The 20,259-nt window shown below is 41.0% G+C and overlaps 2 protein-coding genes across 3 annotated transcripts; both read right to left on the minus strand.

Annotated features, from left to right (window-relative positions):
* Positions 1-220: 220 nt before the first annotated feature.
* LOC311052669 (arrestin domain-containing protein 2-like) lies at positions 221-7,024 on the minus strand. Of its 2 annotated transcripts, none has more exons than XM_084067755.1 (7): positions 6,430-6,976; positions 4,761-4,978; positions 4,220-4,322; positions 3,575-3,831; positions 3,013-3,175; positions 2,600-2,760; positions 221-2,024 (listed from the first exon to the last, which is right to left on the minus strand). In XM_084067755.1, the coding sequence occupies exons 1-7, from the start codon at positions 6,704-6,706 to the stop codon at positions 1,971-1,973; spliced, it is 1,233 nt and encodes a 410-aa protein (XP_083923881.1). In that variant the 5' UTR covers positions 6,707-6,976; the 3' UTR covers positions 221-1,970. The 2 variants fall into 2 exon arrangements, with proteins under 2 accessions (XP_083923881.1, XP_083923880.1); XM_084067754.1 differs by lacking the exon at positions 221-2,024 and adding an exon at positions 2,411-2,525 and having other exon boundaries at positions 2,556-2,760; positions 6,430-7,024.
* Positions 7,025-11,740: 4,716 nt separating this feature from the next.
* LOC311052673 (arrestin domain-containing protein 2-like) lies at positions 11,741-16,476 on the minus strand. Its single transcript, XM_084067760.1, has 3 exons — positions 16,396-16,476; positions 14,748-15,011; positions 11,741-11,971 (listed from the first exon to the last, which is right to left on the minus strand). Exons 2-3 carry the CDS (start codon positions 15,007-15,009, stop codon positions 11,859-11,861), a joined length of 375 nt encoding a protein of 124 aa, XP_083923886.1. The 5' UTR covers positions 15,010-15,011; positions 16,396-16,476; the 3' UTR covers positions 11,741-11,858.
* Positions 16,477-20,259: the final 3,783 nt, after the last annotated feature.

The raw sequence follows: 20,259 nt of genomic DNA on the forward strand, positions 1-20,259 counted from the left end.
TTACCACAGCACCCAATGCAAATTATGTCTGTGAGGTCTGAATACCCAAATATGGTGTGATCACTTGTAAATAACAGTGTGGACAGTCAGTCCTAAAGATCAGATTTAATAACAGTGTGGCCAGTCAGTCCTAAAGATCAGATTTGAGAAGAAAATGGGATTTGCCTGCAGTCAAACAAAGCATTATCAAGTAAACATGAAATTAGACAGGAATTATTAATGTATTTTTTTTATTAAAAAAATGTTTTACAAAACTTTGGCAAGTTCAGAGAATTAATAACAGTCATTTGTATAAAATACATTCGTTGTCTTTGTTTTTCCAGGCGTTGCGTCCGTAACATCTACGGTGGAACGACTTGACCCTGCAGTTTTCACTCATAACTCCCATACAGACTATTTTTGGAAGTGAGGATATTATATAGAAAAGGAAAAAAAGGATAAACCTAAATCCTCAAGTTGGAATGTTTTTTTTCCATACAAAGTGGCATCTTCTCTACAGCTCAAGGCTTCACTGTGGTACTGGGCTGTGAGCTGTGACATACTCACAGCCCCAGACACACACACACACACACACACACACACACACACACACACACACACACACACACACACACACACACACACACACGCGCACGCACACACACACACACACACACACACACACACACAGTGCTGTAGAACACAAAAAAGGCACGAGGCATCTGGCTTGCATCAAAGCGTCCAGCCCAGTGGGCTCAGAGCAGTTCCTGCCACCGCCTCTCTTCTATTTAGCAGCTGGGAAAAGCTAATCTGTGAACTTTTTGATTTTTTTTTGTGCTAGTTTCAACACAAACCTCTCATCTGCCATGTTATTGCTCTACAAGGCGACTACCTGTCTCTGTCTTTTGTTTGCCCGAGACAAGCTTACACCTTTTAACAAGACGTGTGCACAAATTTATGTGCACGTAGGGCCTGGCAACAGCAAAACACCTTATCGCCTGAATACGTCCACATGCAAAACAATTCAACCGTTTGTTCCTTTATCTTTGTGCCGTAGAGAGCATGGCTGCTCCTTCAAACTCATGCAATCATCTTTCTTCCACAGATACTTAAGATGTATGCATTTTTTCCCTTTTGCATATCATTACCTGCATGCATTCATTTAAATACATCTAATATATACCTGATGACTTGCTCTCACCTTCCTCTGCCATGACGTTACAGACATGTGCTTGATTAACAGTAGTCATGGCAGACCACTCTAGTCACAAAGTACGTATAAACACAATAACACTTGTTGACTAGGGTTCATTGTAAGTCGCTCCGTAATAAGAGCGCAGGCTAAAAGCCTAAATCGTAAATTGTTCTCTCTTGGCGACATCGTAAGAAGACAATTTGCTCACTTGCAGATGAGCTCTGAACTGATCAAAGCATAATTTCAAACCGTTGGTGGTCTGTGACACCATCTGCAACTCCTAACTCTCGCCGTATAAACATCAAGTGACCTTAACCCTCCCAAAAAACAAAATGTCCCAAACTCCATCCAACTCTGAACAAGCTTCTCGTTGAGGGATTCATTGATTGGGAGGACAGTTCTGAGGGCTTTTCTTCACCCAAAAAGCCAGAATAATCACTTGGGGTGGGGGGGAGGAGGAACAGGAACCCGTGGGGAGAAGTTACATCCTTCTTGATTTTTGTTTGACTTAACATGTCCCTCTGTCTTTCTGTACTGAAAAAGAGTTCGGGGGGAGGGGGGGGCTTCTCCACCAAACAGAAAGTTCCTGTGAGCTCCTCTCTTCTCTTTCAACCTCTCCGTGGCGCTCCAGTCCCTCTTCTCCTCATCAACTGGAGCCGCGTCCACAAGGGGCCGGAGGCCATTTTCGGAGAGACATGATCCGGGAGAAGACAAATCTCTTGATTCGTTGGTTTTCTTTTTACACTTTTAATTTTAAGTCGGGCCGTCGCTGAAGGCTCGGGTTGGGGCTTGTAGTTCAACACGTCATGCAGCGAGGCCTCATGTTCAGGGGCTGAGGGTTGGGGTCAACCTGGATGCAGGAGGGAAGACAAAACATGGATGAGTGTCAAGAATAAAACACTTTGTAGACACATCAATTTAATGTTTTTGATAGCAAAATATTTCGAGCTGTAGCCTCCCATAGCCAGACGATCTCTGCCTACTGGTACCTCTGGTGACATCTAAATTTAATTAATGGACTAAAACAATTCAGAGATTAAAAAAGATAAGGCTATAGGATGGTTTTCAAAGCAGTATTTCAAAGTGGTTTGTTACTGCTGGTTTTATCTGCAGTCCAAGCCTACTCATTGAATGCAGACATCACCAAACGTAGGCTATCAGTAGGCAAGAGATCTCTGATCACCTGGCTATTCCAAGCTGTAATATATTCAGCCTCCCAAAGTTTTGGTTTCATTTAGTCTCTTATCTCTTTCAACCCCTCAGTTTCTCCTCCTGAGCTTTCTTTGTTTCACTTTCAGTTATTCTAGACTCTTTTTTTTTCTCTGTGATGTACATGTCATTATAACAACAACTAACCCAAAACTAAAGCCAACTGGTTAACGGATGAGCGGCAAGGTTTGTGCGGCGCGAGGAGACGCTACTCACCTCGCTGTAGACTGGAGGAGGCAGGAAGCGGAACTCCTGGACGAAAGCCATGAGCGGCCTTTGCAGGATCCCACTCAGGTCCTCCGTCGGGGTGGGACGGGGCGAGGAGGTGCGCTGCTCCGCCTCCTCCGCCGTCACCACGGAGCTGTAGTCAGGAGGAGCTGAGGGAAGGGAAAACAAAAAAAGGTGAGATTCTGGGATTCTGTCCGGAATCTGAACACAGCATGTCCCGAACTCCAGTGTGACACTTGGTGTCTTAACTTTTAGCCTGCAGATCTGCTATTTTTGATACTTTTGTGTGATGCTGTAGTATGATCAAGTAGGGCATTCATTTATGAAAAAACACAAAACCTCAGAATATGGAGATAAAGAGGTTTCTGCCCGACAGCGACGAGTCAAGACATTGTACTTACGCTCAGGCTGCTCTGGGATGGCGAGGCGAAGCCACTCCAGGTTGCAGCTGTACTGGCTGCTGATGCTGGAGGTACGGCTTCCAAACGGGTGCAGAGGGATGGTGCCCATGACCAGCGGCAGCTCCAGACACAGCTTGGACGTCCCGGGAACATCCACACAAACCTGAGGGAAGCAGGAGATGGGGCACTTTTAGGATGACGTGGAACAAAATTAACTGGTACTTTAAAAAAACACGTGCTCTCAAGGGGTGTCATAGAAATAATAGAAATGTATCATCGATCAAACTGAGAAAATCCATATCGTATCAAATCCATGACATTAAAATTGATGTGGCAGAAGGTACTTTGCAACAGCCCGAGTTTCCTAACATGCAAAAGCCACCAGGATTAGAATGATGCAATTCATTTTGGCAGTGTGATTTATCGAACATTAATCAAATTGTGCCCTTAAAATAGAATGTCAAATCGAATCATGGATTCAAAAATCTGTGACACCCTTGAAGCTCTCAAGTTTAAATAAATGCTCAAATGGGCAATGAGACTGAGGAGAACGACGCCTTACCCTGAGCATGTACTCCACTTTGATGATGCGGCACTGCAGTATGGAGGGTCCCACTGGGGGGATCTTGATGGCGCGGCCGTGCCACGTCTCCCTGCGACGCGCTCCCACCACGTCACCGCTCAGCGTGGCCACCACCGACCGCTTCTGCTTCATGGTCCCCCGGGCGATAAAGGTCTGCGTCTGGGTGATGTAGGCCTTCGGCACAACCGAGCGAGACGTGGCGTTGTCGAACTCGGCGAACACGGGGATCACCTCGCCTGAAAAACACAGCGGGAGGGAGAGAGCGAGAGAGATTAAGGACTGTGCCTCTGTCATGGTGAAGAGATTAAGACAAGTATTGTTTAGACAGATGCTAAGTTCAATGTTCAATCTATCCTAGTTTCTTAGAGGCACTACACTGTTCTTTCTGCACAACATGTATGTGATATTTACCTTGTTTATTGACTAGAGTTCATGTTCGCTCTGCTTATTCTGATCTCACACTTTTAAGTCGCTCTGGATAAGAGCACCCATATTGAACTTTCAGCTAGTGTATTGACACCCCCAGAACTTTTCATCTATCCTTTAGCCTACCCATGTCTGAAAACACACTCTGATAGATGGAGTAACAGGGATGGGACATCGATTAGAAATGAGCTCTCTCACCTGGTGTGTAACCCTTGCGGTCGATCTTAGCCGTTATGGACACCTGTCCAAAGTTGCGGTACCACACCCGCGCCATCTTGTCTTTGGTGCCAGCCTGTGGAGCCTGAAATTACCAAAACAAAAGCATTGTTTACATGAATGAGCAACTCGACAGAAACCAGCAAAATGTTTTGTCACAGTAAAGTGTTTCAAAGAAATGATCATGTGTATGGGATGAAAATCGCTGACTAAGCATAGAGCAGATTCTACGTATTTTGTATTTGATCAGTATGTAAATTCTGGCTAATTTGTATCCGATATGAATATTCAATTCAATTTCAATTCAATTTTATTAATTTATATATATATAAGTTGTAAGTTGTCTCAAGACATTTTACTTTACAGAGACCCGACACAAGCATTTTTGCGAACAGTTCTAGCAAAAAAAAATTAAATACGAAACATTGATTTCCTAAGAAGCAAAGTGGAGTTTCCCTGTATATATATATACTGTACATAACATGCTATGCAGCTAACAGTTGAACTGCATGTATCTTCCTACCAGTAGGGTGGGTGTGTTGATGTCGATGGGCTCGATGACCGTAAACTCTTTCTTAATCTTCCTGACGGTGGCCCAGGGCCGGTGGAGCTTCACTTTCACCCAGTAACGGATGCTGCCGTGTTTCCCCTCGAAGGACGTCACTAGGGTCTCTTCTGGAAGCTGGAAACTGAAGGGGAACTCATGTCTGCCTGCCGGGAGCGTTGTCAGCTCTCCATTATCTGAGGGAAAGAAAACAAAATAACAATACACGTTAGAATTAATATTAATTATAATTATAAACAGGGATGTTTACAAGGTGAAGGTACTAAATAAAACGTTAAGCGGCGACTACAAACAGTTAAAAGGACTCACGTTGGAACAGCTAGTAGTAAATTAAAGTTAAAATGCTTTAGAACCAGTGGTTCTCTAACCCCCCAGGTGTCCTTTGAGGGGGTTCCACGGGCACCCCGGCAACACAATAGATAGTTAAGAACCAAATGGACCCTTACAGGACTGTAACTCTGAGAGTGTACAAATGGAACCAAATGTTCCATTCGTACACTCTCTGAGTTATGGGGGTCCATAATGCCTAATAAACTGGGTGGGGGGGGGGGGGTCCTTGAAATAAATACATAAAAAAGGTTGAGAACCACTGTTGTATATTCAACACCTAAACAAACAGCCTACAGTTTGCTTTCCATGACTGTGCAGCAACACACAGTGAGCAAAACAATCACATGGTTGCTTCTCTGCTTGCACAAAGGGGTGGTGCCTTCTCCATTGTGCTTAGAGAGCATGTTTTTCTCAACAAGAGCACAAAGAGAAAGAACATTAAAAGTAGAAGCCTAGTTTGTGTATTAACTCTTTTAAGCCACACTTCGACGAATGCAATGGTTCTTAATGTGTTCTGTCATTTTGCTAGTTATTAGGCTACTCGCAGACTTTGCATTTGCTTAACAATAAACCCAGCTGTCAGATCCTTTTGAATGGTCTAAATGAGTTTGTTTTTGAGCCCTCATGCATTCACACCAGCAATGCATTATCGAACACTAATTGCTGCAATTTAAAAGTCAAAGTACACACACTCGCCGACGTTGTTAAAGACACTTAAAGTTTTATGGTTGTTGTTTTAATAGCCACGATTCCTATTGCCTAAAAAACGCTGCACGACGCAAGGAAATAACACATACTATTCAATGTTTTATGATCGCAATGAATGGAGTCAGGCGTTCTGATGCAAAGGGGTCCAATTCCCCAAGTTCCTTGACGAGGTTCCAAAACCAAATGGACCCTTAACAGGTTTGTAACTCTGAAAAGTGTGCAAATGGAACTAAATGGACCCGAGAATCAAGTCAATTTGGTACCATTTGTACACTTTCTGCATGGTCACCCGATCCATTTGTGCACTCTCGAGAAGATCCTTTAAAGTTAAAAACGGTTTATCATCATGGATCCTGCCGTGCTTGCAGAAGCACCTCTCCTGAATGTGCAAATGGAACCAAATGTTCCATTTGGACACTTTCAGAGTTACAGACCTATCCATTCGTGCACTCTCAAGACAGGAGTTATGGAGAATATATATCCTTTAAAATAAAAGATAAAAAGGTTTGATCATCATGGATCCTGCCCTGCTTGCAGATCCTTTAAATTAAGAAATAAAAAAGGTTTCATCATCATCATGGACCCTGACCTGCTTGCAGCAACACCTCCCTGCGGTTCAGGTACTCCACCTCGTCGCTGTAGTTCTGGGTGTACGCGGTGCTGGAGCCGGCCGAGCGGGACTCGGTCCAGTGGACCTTGGCGAAGCCCTCGGCGTGCAGCTTGACCGACTCCACCCGGCTCTCCCCGGTCAGCTCCAGCACCGCTCGGCCGGACACCACGTCCCCGCTGCTGAACACCGGCGGAGCGTCGATCCCGTCCGGAGAGTCGAACACCACGAAGAACTTTTTCAATTTGTCGAAAATCATCTTTGGAAATTATCTTTTTTTTTAGTATATATTCCACCACAAAAAAGTGCGACTCCTTCCTTCTTTATCTTCTTTTAAAGTTCCCGATCGCTTCTGTTTAAAGTTGTGTTCTTTGAGCAAAGTTTTAGGTCCAAAACTTGTGTCTAGATCTCTCTGTATTGAGTTGAGAACTTTGAGATCTTCTCGGTTGGTTTGCAAAACAACTTGTGTGCAGGCTGGATGAGCTGCTGTGGCTTTTGCACGCCTTGCTCTGACGGGAGGGGAGGAGGGAGAGGAGGGAGTTTATTATGTAAGGCCCCGGGCAGCCTAATAAACATCTTCTCTTTCTGGGTGTGGAGATATGAGAAGCAGGAAAACACGGCCTGCCTGCCTAGAGCCTGCCTCGGCTGGCTGATTGATGGTTACAGGTTCTTAAGACGAAAACAAGGCTTACTGAGCATGAGGCAGCCGGGGAGAGAGACATGCACAACTTTGTGATAGTTGAACACAACTTACTGTAAACACTGTAAATGCGTGCAAGTCGATTTCTTGCAGCAGGGTTTGTGAATATCAGTGCAAGCCAAGGCAATAAAAACAAAACTTAACTCAGTGATAGGACAAACGAAATGGACCCAAAAGCTCTATTTAAAAAAAAAGTTATTTTAGAACATTATTGCCACTATTGCTGCATATTATATAGACAGATTTCGAGACTAAACGACATCCACCCACCCTTTTACCACAATATCAATTATAAACACCGTTTCATTCGTCTCCATGGCATCTACTTTTAATCAGTTGATCAATGAAAACAAGCACAAAACCGCCGCGTTGATTGTTGCACGGATCATACGGATAGTCTACTCATAGAGTTAAGAGTCTACTCTACTGCATGTCTTAGCCTACTTTGTGGCCGCTTTGTTTGTTACAACTGTTTAGAATCCCAGTTTGAGCTTGCAAAATCAGAGCTCCTCGTGTGAGAAAAATAAAGTTGTTTACGTCTTTATTCCCCACTGAGAGAGAGAAAGAGAGAGAGGGAGACTCTACCGCCACCGTCCGTCGTAACAGTGTAATAGTTTATAGGTTCCATAGGCTCCATAGGCCTACACAGAGTAAACAACACCCACATTTGTATTAAATAGCCTACTACTGGCTCTGTGGACCCAAGAAAGCCATTAGCTTGTTTCCATTGGGGTCCTTTGTACTGTATTCTGTTTGTTTAGATAATTAATCAAGACAGTTAGTCCATGAGCCAGACAAGATTTCATTATCGAAAGAGTGGGCAAAACCATACCTATATTAAATTGTTTAGGGTCAATATAAGTAAATAAATATATGATAACCTTTCCACAGGAGTAGCTTTTTCATATTTATCACACATTTTGTTATTTTCCCCATACGTACATGACAGGTGAAAAAAATGACAAAAGTTTTCAAAAGTTTTCTGAAATTGTATATTTAAATATGCAAATTAGGCATTAGGAAAATATGCCCAGATTTGCATAACTTTCCAGAATCAACATTGGAACATTGGACAAAGTCAGAGTCAACGTTCTTATTTCATTTTGTTAAGATGTTGGAGTCAAAGGTTTTTAATGAGGGAATATTCAATATCTGGCTCAATTTTGGGGCTCTGGCTCATGGACTAAATGCCCAATTTGCATATTTAAATATACAATTTCAGAAAACTTGTAATACGATAAATCATTGTCTTCATGTAAGTACTCAACTGGGGAAGTTTCATTATGCTAACTATTTTTTCACCTGTCACCTGTATGGGGAAAATAACAAAATGTGTGATAAATATGAAAAAGCTACTCCTGTGGAAAGGTTATCATATATTTATTTACTTATATTGACCATATAATATAGGTATGGTTTTGCCCACTCTTTCGATAATCATTGCTCAATTTTGGGGCTCTGGCTCATCGACTAAGTCTTCTCTGGAAGATATGTGACAGCCAGAATCCCTGCATGTTGTTCATGCAGACATCCAGACTTCCCATTGAACAGCTGTCTGTGGGATCCTAGAAAGTGTCACACTCCGTCTGGTAGATGAGCTCTACCGCCATCTGGCGGAGGACAAGTGGACTAGCCCTGCAAGGGCCTCATCCTGGGCTATGGAGATAAGAATGTGCCTGTGGTCTGTCTTTGTGCAGAGTCAGACTACTAGAGTAATAAGTCATGATGTTCTTATGTGAACACATTTGATTTAATAAGCTAACAGAAATACTAAATTAAAAACATATTTTTAATGTTACCAAATAATTCTCATCAGAACAGTGGTGGAAAAAGTACTACTTTTTTTACTTAAGTAAAAGTATCAATATTGCAATGTAGACATACTCTGTTACAAGTAAAAGTCCGGAATTCAAAATTTACTTAAGTAATAAGTACTCATTATGCATTTTTCAAATGTATAAAAATCTTTTGAAAATAGCAGATCTACAAGCTCACAAAACAGCAAACAATGCGTTGCGATGAAACGCATTGTTTGTAGATTGAGCTTGTAGATTGGCTGTTTTCAAATGGCCGAAATGTATATAGGGCTGAAGTGTTTAATGTAGGTTTTGTAATAATAATCAAAATTTACAAAGTATCTAGTAATTAAAATGTTCAAATAATTGTAGTGGAGTTAAAGCACAATATTTGCATCTTAGATGTAGTGGAATCAGGGTTGCATTGCTCATGGGACAGCCTTGCACGCCGTGCAGGAACCTATTTGACCAGGAACACGTGCAGGCACACGCAATTCACGCATAGATATAAAACAACTTTAAATTCACACCTCAACAAAGTTTACAAAGGCTCCCGACTCACACCAGGTGGATTAACATAGGATTGAGCCTAGATGCATATCAATTGTCCATTGTGTGACCTGTAGTCTAGGTGTTAAGCGACGTGCGCGTCACGTCATTAAAATAGAGTGCAACCACGTTCCAATTCAGCATTGCAACACTGAGTGGAATAGAAGTAAAGTATTGAAAATTGGAAATACTCAAGTAAAGTACTAAAGATTTCTCAAAATTGTACTTGAGTAAATGTACTCAGTTACTTTACACCACTGCATCAGAATTATATAAATAAAACAAATGCCCAATAAATAGTTTAACACCAATGATGTGTAAATGTCTGTGATTTTCAATGCAAATCAAACTATAGAAATCATTTTAATTTGGATGTCAAAAATACAATATTGCAGGGGGGACAATAACTAGCATGCAATAGAAGATATAATTTGTATTTCTGCAACATGTGAATGACTGCCTTCTGTTTAATTTGCTATGTTTTTATGTGTTGCAACAGAGTGGATGCCACACAAAAAAAGGAATGGATTTAGATTTCTCCTAAACATATTTATGGGAGAAAAAACTATTTTTTAAATCAGATATTAAACATCAAAACAATGCAATGCATCTTCAAGTTCAGGACATTCTGTAGAATACTGTAAGATATTCAATCAACAGTGTGGTACATGTATTAACTGTTGAATCTTCAGAATGTCCACTTTCATAATCCACAGTTAAAGGGGTATTTGAAGTTGAATGGGTTTATGTAGGAGGGGCGTGTGTCTGATCAAATTCATATCAAATTGAAATATGTAAATATTGAATCAAGCAACTTAAAAACAGTCTACAGTGCACAAACAAGTCAGAGTAGATGTGAAAATGAAGTGTTTTAAAGTCAAATTCCCTTTTTAAATGTCATGGAATTTTACGTAACCGTGTTCAAACCATTAGCCTTTGGCAATACCTTAAAGATGATCTAATTCTAATATACAGTGGGTATCCATGCAGACAGGCTCATGTTCTAAGTACTGTACAATCGTTTCCTCATGGGAGAGATTTGGTTCAAGAAACACGCTTTATAAGACTGAGTGGAGACACTAAAGTGATGTACAACGTACATACATACACATATAGTATAACATGAGAATAGATAGGTATACACTCCTACTGTGCAGTGTGCATGTACCCGTATGGATCATATCGTTGCTGTCGGGCAAAAACCTCTTGTCTCCGTATTTTAACTTTTTGTGATTTTCGTAATTTAATGACTAACTTGATCATACTACAGCGTCACACAAAAGCATCAAAAGTTGCAGATCTGCAAGCGCAAAACGAGACGCGAAAAGTAACAGTTTTGGACATATTTAGAAACATGACCCATGCACACAACACCTTCAAGCACCTCATGTTATAACGAATGCACATAATATGTTGCTGTAATTCATGCATTCATTCCTTTACTTACATCTGTTGCTATTACTTAATCATTTGTTTTTGTTATCGTTGTTATTGCAGCGACGTCGTGGAACCAAAACCAAAGAATTTATACTCATATATAGCTTCAGGAACCGAATAGAACAGGCCACCACTTCTCCATTGAACTTCAATGGACGTGGCCACCATGTTCTTTTCTGTCACCCTAGTCTTTGAATGGTGTTCTTCTTGATACTGTGAATTACATCCTCTCTGTTGGGTGGAAACCTCATATGTCCAAAATTGTTACTTTTCAGGATTCAAATTCAAAAGCATCAAAAGTAGCAGATCTACAAGCTCAAAACGCGTCGCTTTGCGCCGCGTTTCAAGCTTGTAGATCTGCTACTTTTGATGCTTTTGTGTGACGCTGCAGCATGATCAAGTAGGCATGAGGGGCTATCTCGGTCTAGATCTATTATTTCTCGAAGCTACTTAATGTTTTTACAACAGATTTGCCTAGTCTTGTTGTTCCTTGTCTTTTCTTTTTTGTACCTTTATTTTTGATTATGTTTTGGTTATGTTTTATCTGTGCTGTCCTTTTTGTTTGTGGGTTTGTATGTGGGGAGGGGGGAGGGATGTGGGGGGATTGTATACTTTTGAGAAAAATAAAATGTATTAAGAAAAATAGAAAATAGAAAAAAGTATCCATGAGGGCATTCATTTACGAAAAAACACAGAAAGTTAAAATATGGAGATAAGAGGCTACTGCATGACAACAACGACATACAAGACAAGATGCAAGTTACATCTGTAACAAAAAGATCTTTAATCTTGTATCTTGAATCTAAAGTTGAAATACACTGAGCAACAACTGTCTATCATCATGACTCAGCACTGCATTCAACATGGTGCAAGGTATTAACTATGTTTCTATATTTAGTGATAACATTACATCAGCCTGTGTGGGTAGGTTAAAAACATCCATAGTGAAGTGAAGGTACATGAACAGTGGACACTCTGTGAACAGCATGCATGGTGGAGGAGGCGGGGCCACTAGGGGCCCACGTGTTGTTTTTCTGGTTGCCTAGGAGACAGCGGCAGCATTTTTTAAATCCTCAGCCCGCCCGCCCCCTCCTGTCTGAGCTGAGTGGCTGCAGCTGTCTGCTAATGCTGACATTATTATTATTCTTTCTTTCCTTCTTTCTTTCTGACCACATTGGAAATAAGTGTTTCATTACACTTTATGTGTACATCGTGGGTTGAAGTTATACTATATTGGAACTTGTATTTCTTTTACCAAAATAAAATCAATCACTCAATCTTTCTTTCTTTCTTTCTTTCTTTCTTTCTTTCTTTCTTTCTTTCCTTGGGTTTACACTCTCTTCATTCCACTGTCACCAACTGTCGTCTACCCTCTACATGTGCCAACAACAATAAGGGACCCATGAAACCTGGGTTGGGCCTCTGCCGTCCAGATAGTCAGTTTAAGAGTGTGATAGGCTGGCTAGATTGTGTCATTTCAGTGGCCCTTACATGCAGCTGTGTCATTGTGATAAAAACATTCCCTGATTGTCACGTCGCCACACAAGAGCAGTAACTTCATGAAAAAGCTGTCCCAGAGATATGGTAATGAATGCAGTTCGAGAGTCAAATTATTAGTATATTTTACTGTGATTGCCACGTAACTGCCACGTAACTACTCAACTAACTGCTTATCCCAGCTTTTTGGTCAATAACAGAAAAGTATAAAAAATTACCGAAACAATCATCATTTATACTAGGTGATGAATAATAATTTAAAAAACCTATATCTGTAAGATATAAAGGGAAGGCTTCCCGCTCCGCTTAGTTTTCGCAAAGTCAACTCAAGCGTGACGTTGAAGCCAGTTTCCCAATGAAACATTAACCCCCTTCTCACTATTTATTTACCGTCAGCTCCTGACAAGCACTTGGAATCGTAGGAGTTGAGGCATTACATTTTGTTTGACTCGGTTCCACAGATAAATATTGTGAAAATAGCAGATCTACAAGCTCACAATGCCTTGCGTTGCGAGGCGTTGTGAGCTTTTAAGATCCATTTGATCTATTGTCAAAGAGATCTTATTTGACAATTTGGCCAATGTTTGACCAGTTTTTATAGTATAGTTTGTTGATTACTTTTGATGCACCAATGGTCTTTTTTTGTTTAGTTCAGCATTAGACTCAGATGAGCTGTGTGTATCGTGCCTCCCATATAAGAACAGCACACTTATAGTTGGGTCACGTGTACCACCGGGCCTATGTCCTGTTTATTTGGATAGAGCCATGCAAGTTCATGAACTCCTGTTCAGCGTTAAGCCTATGAGGGCCAAAGATTTGCGTCAAGCACCCAAAATAGCAGGCCTACAAGCTCACAACGAATCGCATCTGCAACATGTTGTGAGCTTGTAGGCCTGCTAGTTTTTTCGGCGCATGACACCGTAGCACAATAGAGCAAAAAGCCAAAGAACATTGCAGAGAAAATTACAGCGGTCTGAATTACCATTTAAGACTGGTTCAAACCAAAGATTCACAACGGGCCAAAATCATCTTGAGACAGATTTATATATTTTATTATTTATTATCCCAGCTAGAAATAGCCGACATACAAGCTCACAACACGTCGCAGACGCGACGCGTTGTGGAGCTTGTATGTCGGCTATTTCCGGCACGCGACACTGCCATATGACGGAGCATAAATTAAGCATTCTAATTGGGTCACACGTGCACCACAGACCCTGTTTATTTGTACAGAGCCAGGTTAATGGACTACTGTCTAACATTAAAGGTTATGGAGAGAGAGAGGGGTTAGCTAGTTCAGAGTGCAGCTGGAATCCAGCCCATCTCTCTCCCTCTCTCTCCTTGGTTCTCCATGCAACAGCCTCGGGCCAGGTGCAAACTAGGGTTTCATTCTTGCTGACATCACATGGCAAATGGCAAGATGTAGAATGTGGCCAACAACCAGGACCATGTGTTTTTGGGGCTAATAGCTCCGCTTCCACCAAGCCACAGTGACTGAGGGATTTCAAAATCTAGACACTCATTATTTTACAAAAGAGAATAACACAGTTATTGATGACTATTACTAGCCTACATTTACCTGCCAAAGTTTCTGGTAGTGTAGACAAGCCACTATATAGCCTATACAGCAATATATTCATTTATTATTATTATCATAATATTTAGCAATTTTATTTATTGGGGTATTTTATATAATAATAAATGTATTATTAATTGGATGGTGGCTTGATATAATCAATTCCCCAACCTGATTTAGACTGGACTACACCACTGAAAAAGGCTGATGTTGTCTCTTAGCCAAACCATATCATCATCGTATATGACGAGTACCAAATGAGGCATAACGTCCCCCAACTCACTGTTAGTGTTTCCCAAACAGTTGGGATGTGGGTCGCGGACCAATTTTTATGGGTCGTAAGTAAACGCCCCTTTATTTGATGTTTCCTACATTTTGTTTTAAATTATTATTTCAAAAGATGTTTTTTTTTTTAAATCCCCAAATTTAAAAATGTTCATGAGCTAAAAACGTTTTTCAACAGAATTCCATTATTTTTTTTTTTAAAGAAGTAGTGAAAATAGCCGATGCGACGGGTTGTGGGCTTGTAGATCGGCTGTTCACTATTGGGTCCTGGAGAGACAATGTATCTTTAGGGGCTCGAGCTAAAACGTTTGGGAACCAGTGCCCCCAACTGACCTCGGATCAGATGTCGTCACTTCCTGAAGTAAAGTTAAAAAATACCAAAAAAATGTACTTAAGTAAAGTACTTGAGTAAATGTTTTTAGTTACTTTACACCACTGGGCATAACGTCCCCCAACTGACCTCGGATCAGATGCTGTCTCTTCCTGAAGTATGTGATCTTGGAGGTGTAGTCGTTGTACACGGAGTTGATGCCCACGGTGCTGCGGTTCTCCAGCCAGTGGGCGGTGGCCACGCCGCGGCCCACCACCCGCATCCCACGGACCCGCGTGGGCCGGTGGAGCTCCAGGACCACCTGGCCCGACAGCGCCTCCCCGCTGCGGTACACTGCATCCTCCGGCCCGTCCAGCTCCAGCCTGAAGCTCTTTATGGCCCGGAATGCCATTCCTTTATTATGATGATGGACAGACAGACTAACTACTAAGTTCAGTGGTGGAAAAAGTACTCCCATTTTTTACTTAAGTAAAAGTATCAATACTGCAACGTAGAAGTCCGGAATTCAGAATTTACTTGAATAAAAGAAGTGTTTGGTATCAAAATGTACTTAAAATACCAAAAGTAAAAGTACTCATTGTGCAGAATGTCCCATTTCAAGTTTTCAAATGTATAGATTTCTTTTGAAAATAGTAGATAGGCTATTTTCAAATGGCTGAAATGTATATAGGGTAACAAGACAGGTGGGCACCAAGACCACCTGGGCACTAGGGACATGTGGGCACACACCATACAGTTAAGAACTCCTCTAACTTTCACTAGCACCCCAAAAAAATTGGGGGGCATTTTTTCATATCTTTGATTCACGGGACATTTTTCTGTTTGTGCGGAACGTGGGACAGATGGTTTTGGTGCCCAGTTGTCCAGGTGCTCACCTCTCCAGGTGCCCACCTCTCCAGGTGCCCAGTTATCTCCACCCCTAAGTGCCCACTCCAGGTGCCCACATGTCCCTAATGCCCAGATGGTTTTGGTACCCAGTTGTCCTGGTGCCCACTCGTCCAGGTGCCCAGATGTCCCTATAGTGCTACAGCTGTCTTGTATTCATATAGGGCTTAAGTGGTTTAGTGTTTTGTAGCTAGTAACTAAAGTTGTCAAATAATTGTAGTGGAGTAAAAGTATAATATTTGCCCCTGAGAAGTAGTGGAGTAGAAAATAATATAGAAAATAAATATAGAAAAAAGTACTGACAATTGGAAATACTCCAGTTAAGTAAAAAATACCTCAAAATTGTACTGTAGTAAGTACTTTAAGTGTATGTAAAAGTCTTTGAATTGTGAAATAGGCAAGTACTTAAATACGTAAATACTTTACACCAGACAACAACGCAGCTCTTTAATTCTAACAAGGACAAGACATGTTTATTTGTAGCCTATTTCACAATTCAAAGCCTTTTACACAACACATTTAAAGAGTGCAAAAGAAGCACATTTAAAAGCATATTTGAATACAATACAAATTGTTATTAAACGGTTAAGAGCATAGACAATGAGAAGAGCTGAAGACGTGCGTTGCAGGAAAATATATAGGCTACTATTAATTGCATGATAAAAATTAGCCATGGTTCACATGACGCTTATAACAGTCATGTTTCAGGATAGATACAAATGTGCCTATATTCAAGTTTCTTTTTCATGTGCATTTGGTCAAAGTGTGTGTGTGTGTGTGTGTGTGTGTGTGTGTGTGTGTGTGTGTGTGTGTGTGTGTGTGTGTGTGTGTGTGTGTGTGTGTGTGTGTGTGTGTGTGTGTGTGCGCGTGCGTGTGTGTGTGTGTCACTCACCGCAGGCTCCGTTAGCAGCCTGTATGTGTGTGTGTGTATGCACACAGTGTGTTGGACAGACTGTCTGCAGACGGTGTGAAATGTACTCCAGTGTAAACGCTATCAATGGACGCCTGGCTTTATAAACTAGTCTACTACATCCCATAGCCCGGGGGGACGTTCGGTCGCGCCCACTCTGATTGGTTGTCATGCAAAAAATGGCTGAAGGTTGGGCTATAAGTTACTAAACTAGCCTATTGATTATCTTGCTAATGACTATTAATAATATTTTACTAATCTAATAATCAAGAAATTTGTTTTCGTTATTTTTATATATCAACAAATCAACGTGGGAAAAATGAATATATGTATTTTTTAAACGATTGACAGAATTGATAAATCTGATAACCTCTTAAACCCTATTTTAGACTTTATGCAGCTGTGTTGTGCAAAAATAGCTGTTCTACAAATTCACACCGCATTACAACGCGGTGTGAGCTTGTAGATCTGTTGCTTTCACTATTTTTGAACTTCTGTAACTGTGTTGCACAAACCAGTTGACAGCATGCAAGATCAAAAACAAAATAATCACAGATAAAATCATTAATAAAAAGTTTAAAACATTGTTCAAATTTATACCGATATGTGGATTAGTAGCCCTGAAACATGACTGTCAAGCGTCATGTGAACCATGGCTAGTGGATTAGCTACAATATATAGGCTACTTATTCTTTTTCTTTCATTTATCTATTGTAGTTTCTAATTAGCAGTTTATATATCTATAAACTTGCACATACTCGTACAAAATATTAAAAATTAGATTTAATTTATTACCCCACTGACTGGTCAGTTGCCTAGCACCAACCAATCATGATGCGTCTGTCCCTCCAGGCTATAGGATCTAGACGACTATCTGGGTTCAACCTATCAGATAGAGACCAGAGAGTCTGCCACCCCCATTTCTGAGAAGAGAGGGCAGAGGCCTAGATCAGGGGTTTTCAACCAGTGGTCCGGGGACCACCAGTGGTCCTTGACGGGGTTCCAGGGGGTCCCCAGCCAAATGAATAGTTATCAACCAAATTGACCCTTATATGTCTGTACCACCAAATGGACCCGTTGGGGTTCCATTTGTACAGTCTCAGAGTTAAATGAACACTGATGATGATGATACAGTGTAGATTGGGACCCCCAATAAACCTGAGTCCCTGGCATATCTTTTCAAATGGCGGTCCGTGGGCTAATGTGTGTCAATTTGGGGGTCTTTGACGCGAAAAAGGTTGAAAACCACTGGCCTAGACCACTGGCGTAGCGGTCTGGCCACTTAGGCCGCAATGCATCCTGACAGTGTGTTACGGTTAGGAATCCTGACCCCGACAACCTTGGCTGCGTGTCACTCCCCATTTCCTGTCAATCTGTATACTATCAATAAAAGTAGGAAAGCCAAACAAATGTCTTATAAATATAAAAAAAGAGAGAGCAGAGAGCACCGCCCACCCGAGTTTGATTGATTTGAATACTTTATTAACAGTTTGCCAAAAAAAGCACAGAGGTACAGTTCCATACAAAAGGATTCTAAAGGGATAAACCTAAGAAAGCATTATGGCTTGTTACCATTGGGGTCCATGTGTATTCAATTCATCGAAACATTTAACATCATAACGTCATATAAACGAGTAGTAATCAAAAACAAAAATATGTACAGCAAACAGTTGGGGGGTGGGGGGGGGGCATTTCTGCTGGTAAGCTAAATACTTTTTACAGGGGCCAGTTATTTGCAGCCACCTGCTGTAAATGCTCTTTTTGAGCGGTTTTGAAGGAGAGTAAGGATTCACACTTTTTTATGACTGTTGGTAGGGCATTCCACATTTTTGTGGCATATAGCAGTAGAACGAATTTAACCGTTTGTTTGAGCTGAGTCAGAAAGAAATAACAAAATATGCTCATTAATTCACTTCACCGTCAATTTGACACTAATTAACCTGCATCACATTTTTGCACCTTGTTATGTGGCTTAAATGATTCATGGTTAACCACTTTCAACCTGTGGTCCCTATTAGGCCTATGTACAAATCTTTCAACAAAATAAATCACACACATTTCAAGCTCACAATACGTCCCATATTTGATGCTTTGTGATTCTGCTATTTTCGCTACTTTTGAAAATATTAAATACGGTTAACCAGCTGTAAAGATTCAACCAAACAAGCTGTAGTTTATTGGATGCTTATGCAGCTGTGGCTGGCCGTGTTGTGCAGTTGGGGCCAATGGTTGGGGAGCTAGTTGTGTTAGTATTTTGATATAAAAGGCATAATGTTATCTGATAGTAATTCCCCACATGCTGAACTTACTTCAATAAAAAAAGATTTACACGTTTGACCACTCCGCCCAGATATTTTATATATCACTAATCTTCAGTTATTGTTAATTTGATTCCTAGCCTACACTAGGGCTGCCACTGAATATACTGGAATATGAATTGTCAGAACAAAATGCATAATCCTTGGATTAATGATGAGGCTTAATGGCAAACTACTTTTGCAGATCATATGTTATCTAGTCCACAGTGCATTATGGTTTGCATAATGGCCTATAGCTTGTTTAGTAAATGAGTAATATGATTTGACCTAACTAGGACTTGAACATTGGCATGCTGCCACCTTTCAGCTGACTTATATGACAATGCATATATGCATATAAACACTTCTGGGAAGAAAACAAAACAAAACAATAGAGACACACTTAAACCTTATACTGTACTATCTTACCAGAGTCTCTCAGGGCTCTATACTAGGTCCCCCTCCCCTCCCGTTGTCACTCTACACCAGTGGTTCTCAACCTGTGGGCTGGGGCTCACTGGTGGGCCATGAGGATATTGCAAGTGGGCCCCCAAATAACTGGCAAAACACGAAGATTTTAATGATAATATAACATATTTATTTTCAAGAATGTAAAGACGATGTCATGGTGTTTTAAAAAGTTGGAAAAAAAGTTTGCATTGTGATACAGATATATAGGAACTTAAAGTATACACGTTAGTTCCATTTATCCAAGCCGGAACACAATCGATTTATTAGTAAAATAAATATGCTCTGAAAATGCACGTGGCCCACCCATCTGACCAGTTGACACGGCAGCCAAGTGCTTTCAAGATTTATGAACCACTGCTCTAAATATCTTTGACACAGAGTAGGAACTGTTGGGTTTAAGTGGTTGAGAATTAATCTTTGCTATTGCTGCACCATAGGCCTATATACATTTATCTAATTTCATGTGTACACAGTATCTGACTGTCTGTTACTATACGATATGTATATTTTATTTAGATGCTCATACCATTGCCCTTTTTTGTAATATCTGACCTGCTTGTTGTTCGTACATATTTCACTCTACTCTTACCAGGAATATTTGAATATCTGACCTGTTTCTTTGTTCTTTCCTTTCCTGAAAACTACAACCGAGCTTGTGCACAAAATAATCTCACCCACTGTTTTTCCCCTGTAAACCTGTGATGATGTGTGACAATAAAGTTTAAAGTTCAACTACGCCCCCACCTGTTTTCACTCGACACTAAATATCTTTGCCGACAATAGCCGATCTACAAGCTTATAACATGTTATGTTGGGAGTCTTGTTGATCGGCAATTTTTGCAGAATGTTCGTCCCAGCCTAGGGGTGCTAGGGGTTAAGTGGTTAAGAATATTAGATGGCAAAAACAAACCATGACAAACCTCACAAATAGACCTCATGTCTCTGGGCCAGGTTGATGACCTCACAGTGTTTATTTACATCGACCCGTCTGCCAAACTCTCACATTAGCCAACACACACACACACACACACACACGCACGCACACGCGCGAGCGCTGCCTGCATCGGTGAGGTCAAGG

Source organism: Gymnoscopelus microlampas (assembly GCF_963454915.1).
Source record: "Gymnoscopelus microlampas genome assembly, chromosome: 9".
Taxonomy (NCBI): Eukaryota; Metazoa; Chordata; class Actinopteri; order Myctophiformes; family Myctophidae; genus Gymnoscopelus; species Gymnoscopelus microlampas.

Bases quoted from the DNA above. Each gene is read 5' to 3' on its own strand.
- LOC311052673 (XM_084067760.1), bottom strand. From the start codon at position 15,009: ATGGCATTCCGGGCCATAAAGAGCTTCAGGCTGGAGCTGGACGGGCCG. The intron at 11,972-14,747 runs GTCAGTTGGGGG...GCTGTCTCCTAG, and splicing joins GAGACAGCATCTGATCCGAG to GCAACCAGAAAAACAACACG.
- LOC311052669 (XM_084067754.1), bottom strand. From the start codon at position 6,706: ATGATTTTCGACAAATTGAAAAAGTTCTTCGTGGTGTTCGACTCTCCG. The intron at 4,979-6,429 runs GTCAGGGTCCAT...TCTTTCCCTCAG, and splicing joins GGAGGTGTTGCTGCAAGCAG to ATAATGGAGAGCTGACAACG. The intron at 3,832-4,219 runs GTGAGAGAGCTC...TGTGTTTTTCAG, and splicing joins CCGCAAGGGTTACACACCAG to GCGAGGTGATCCCCGTGTTC.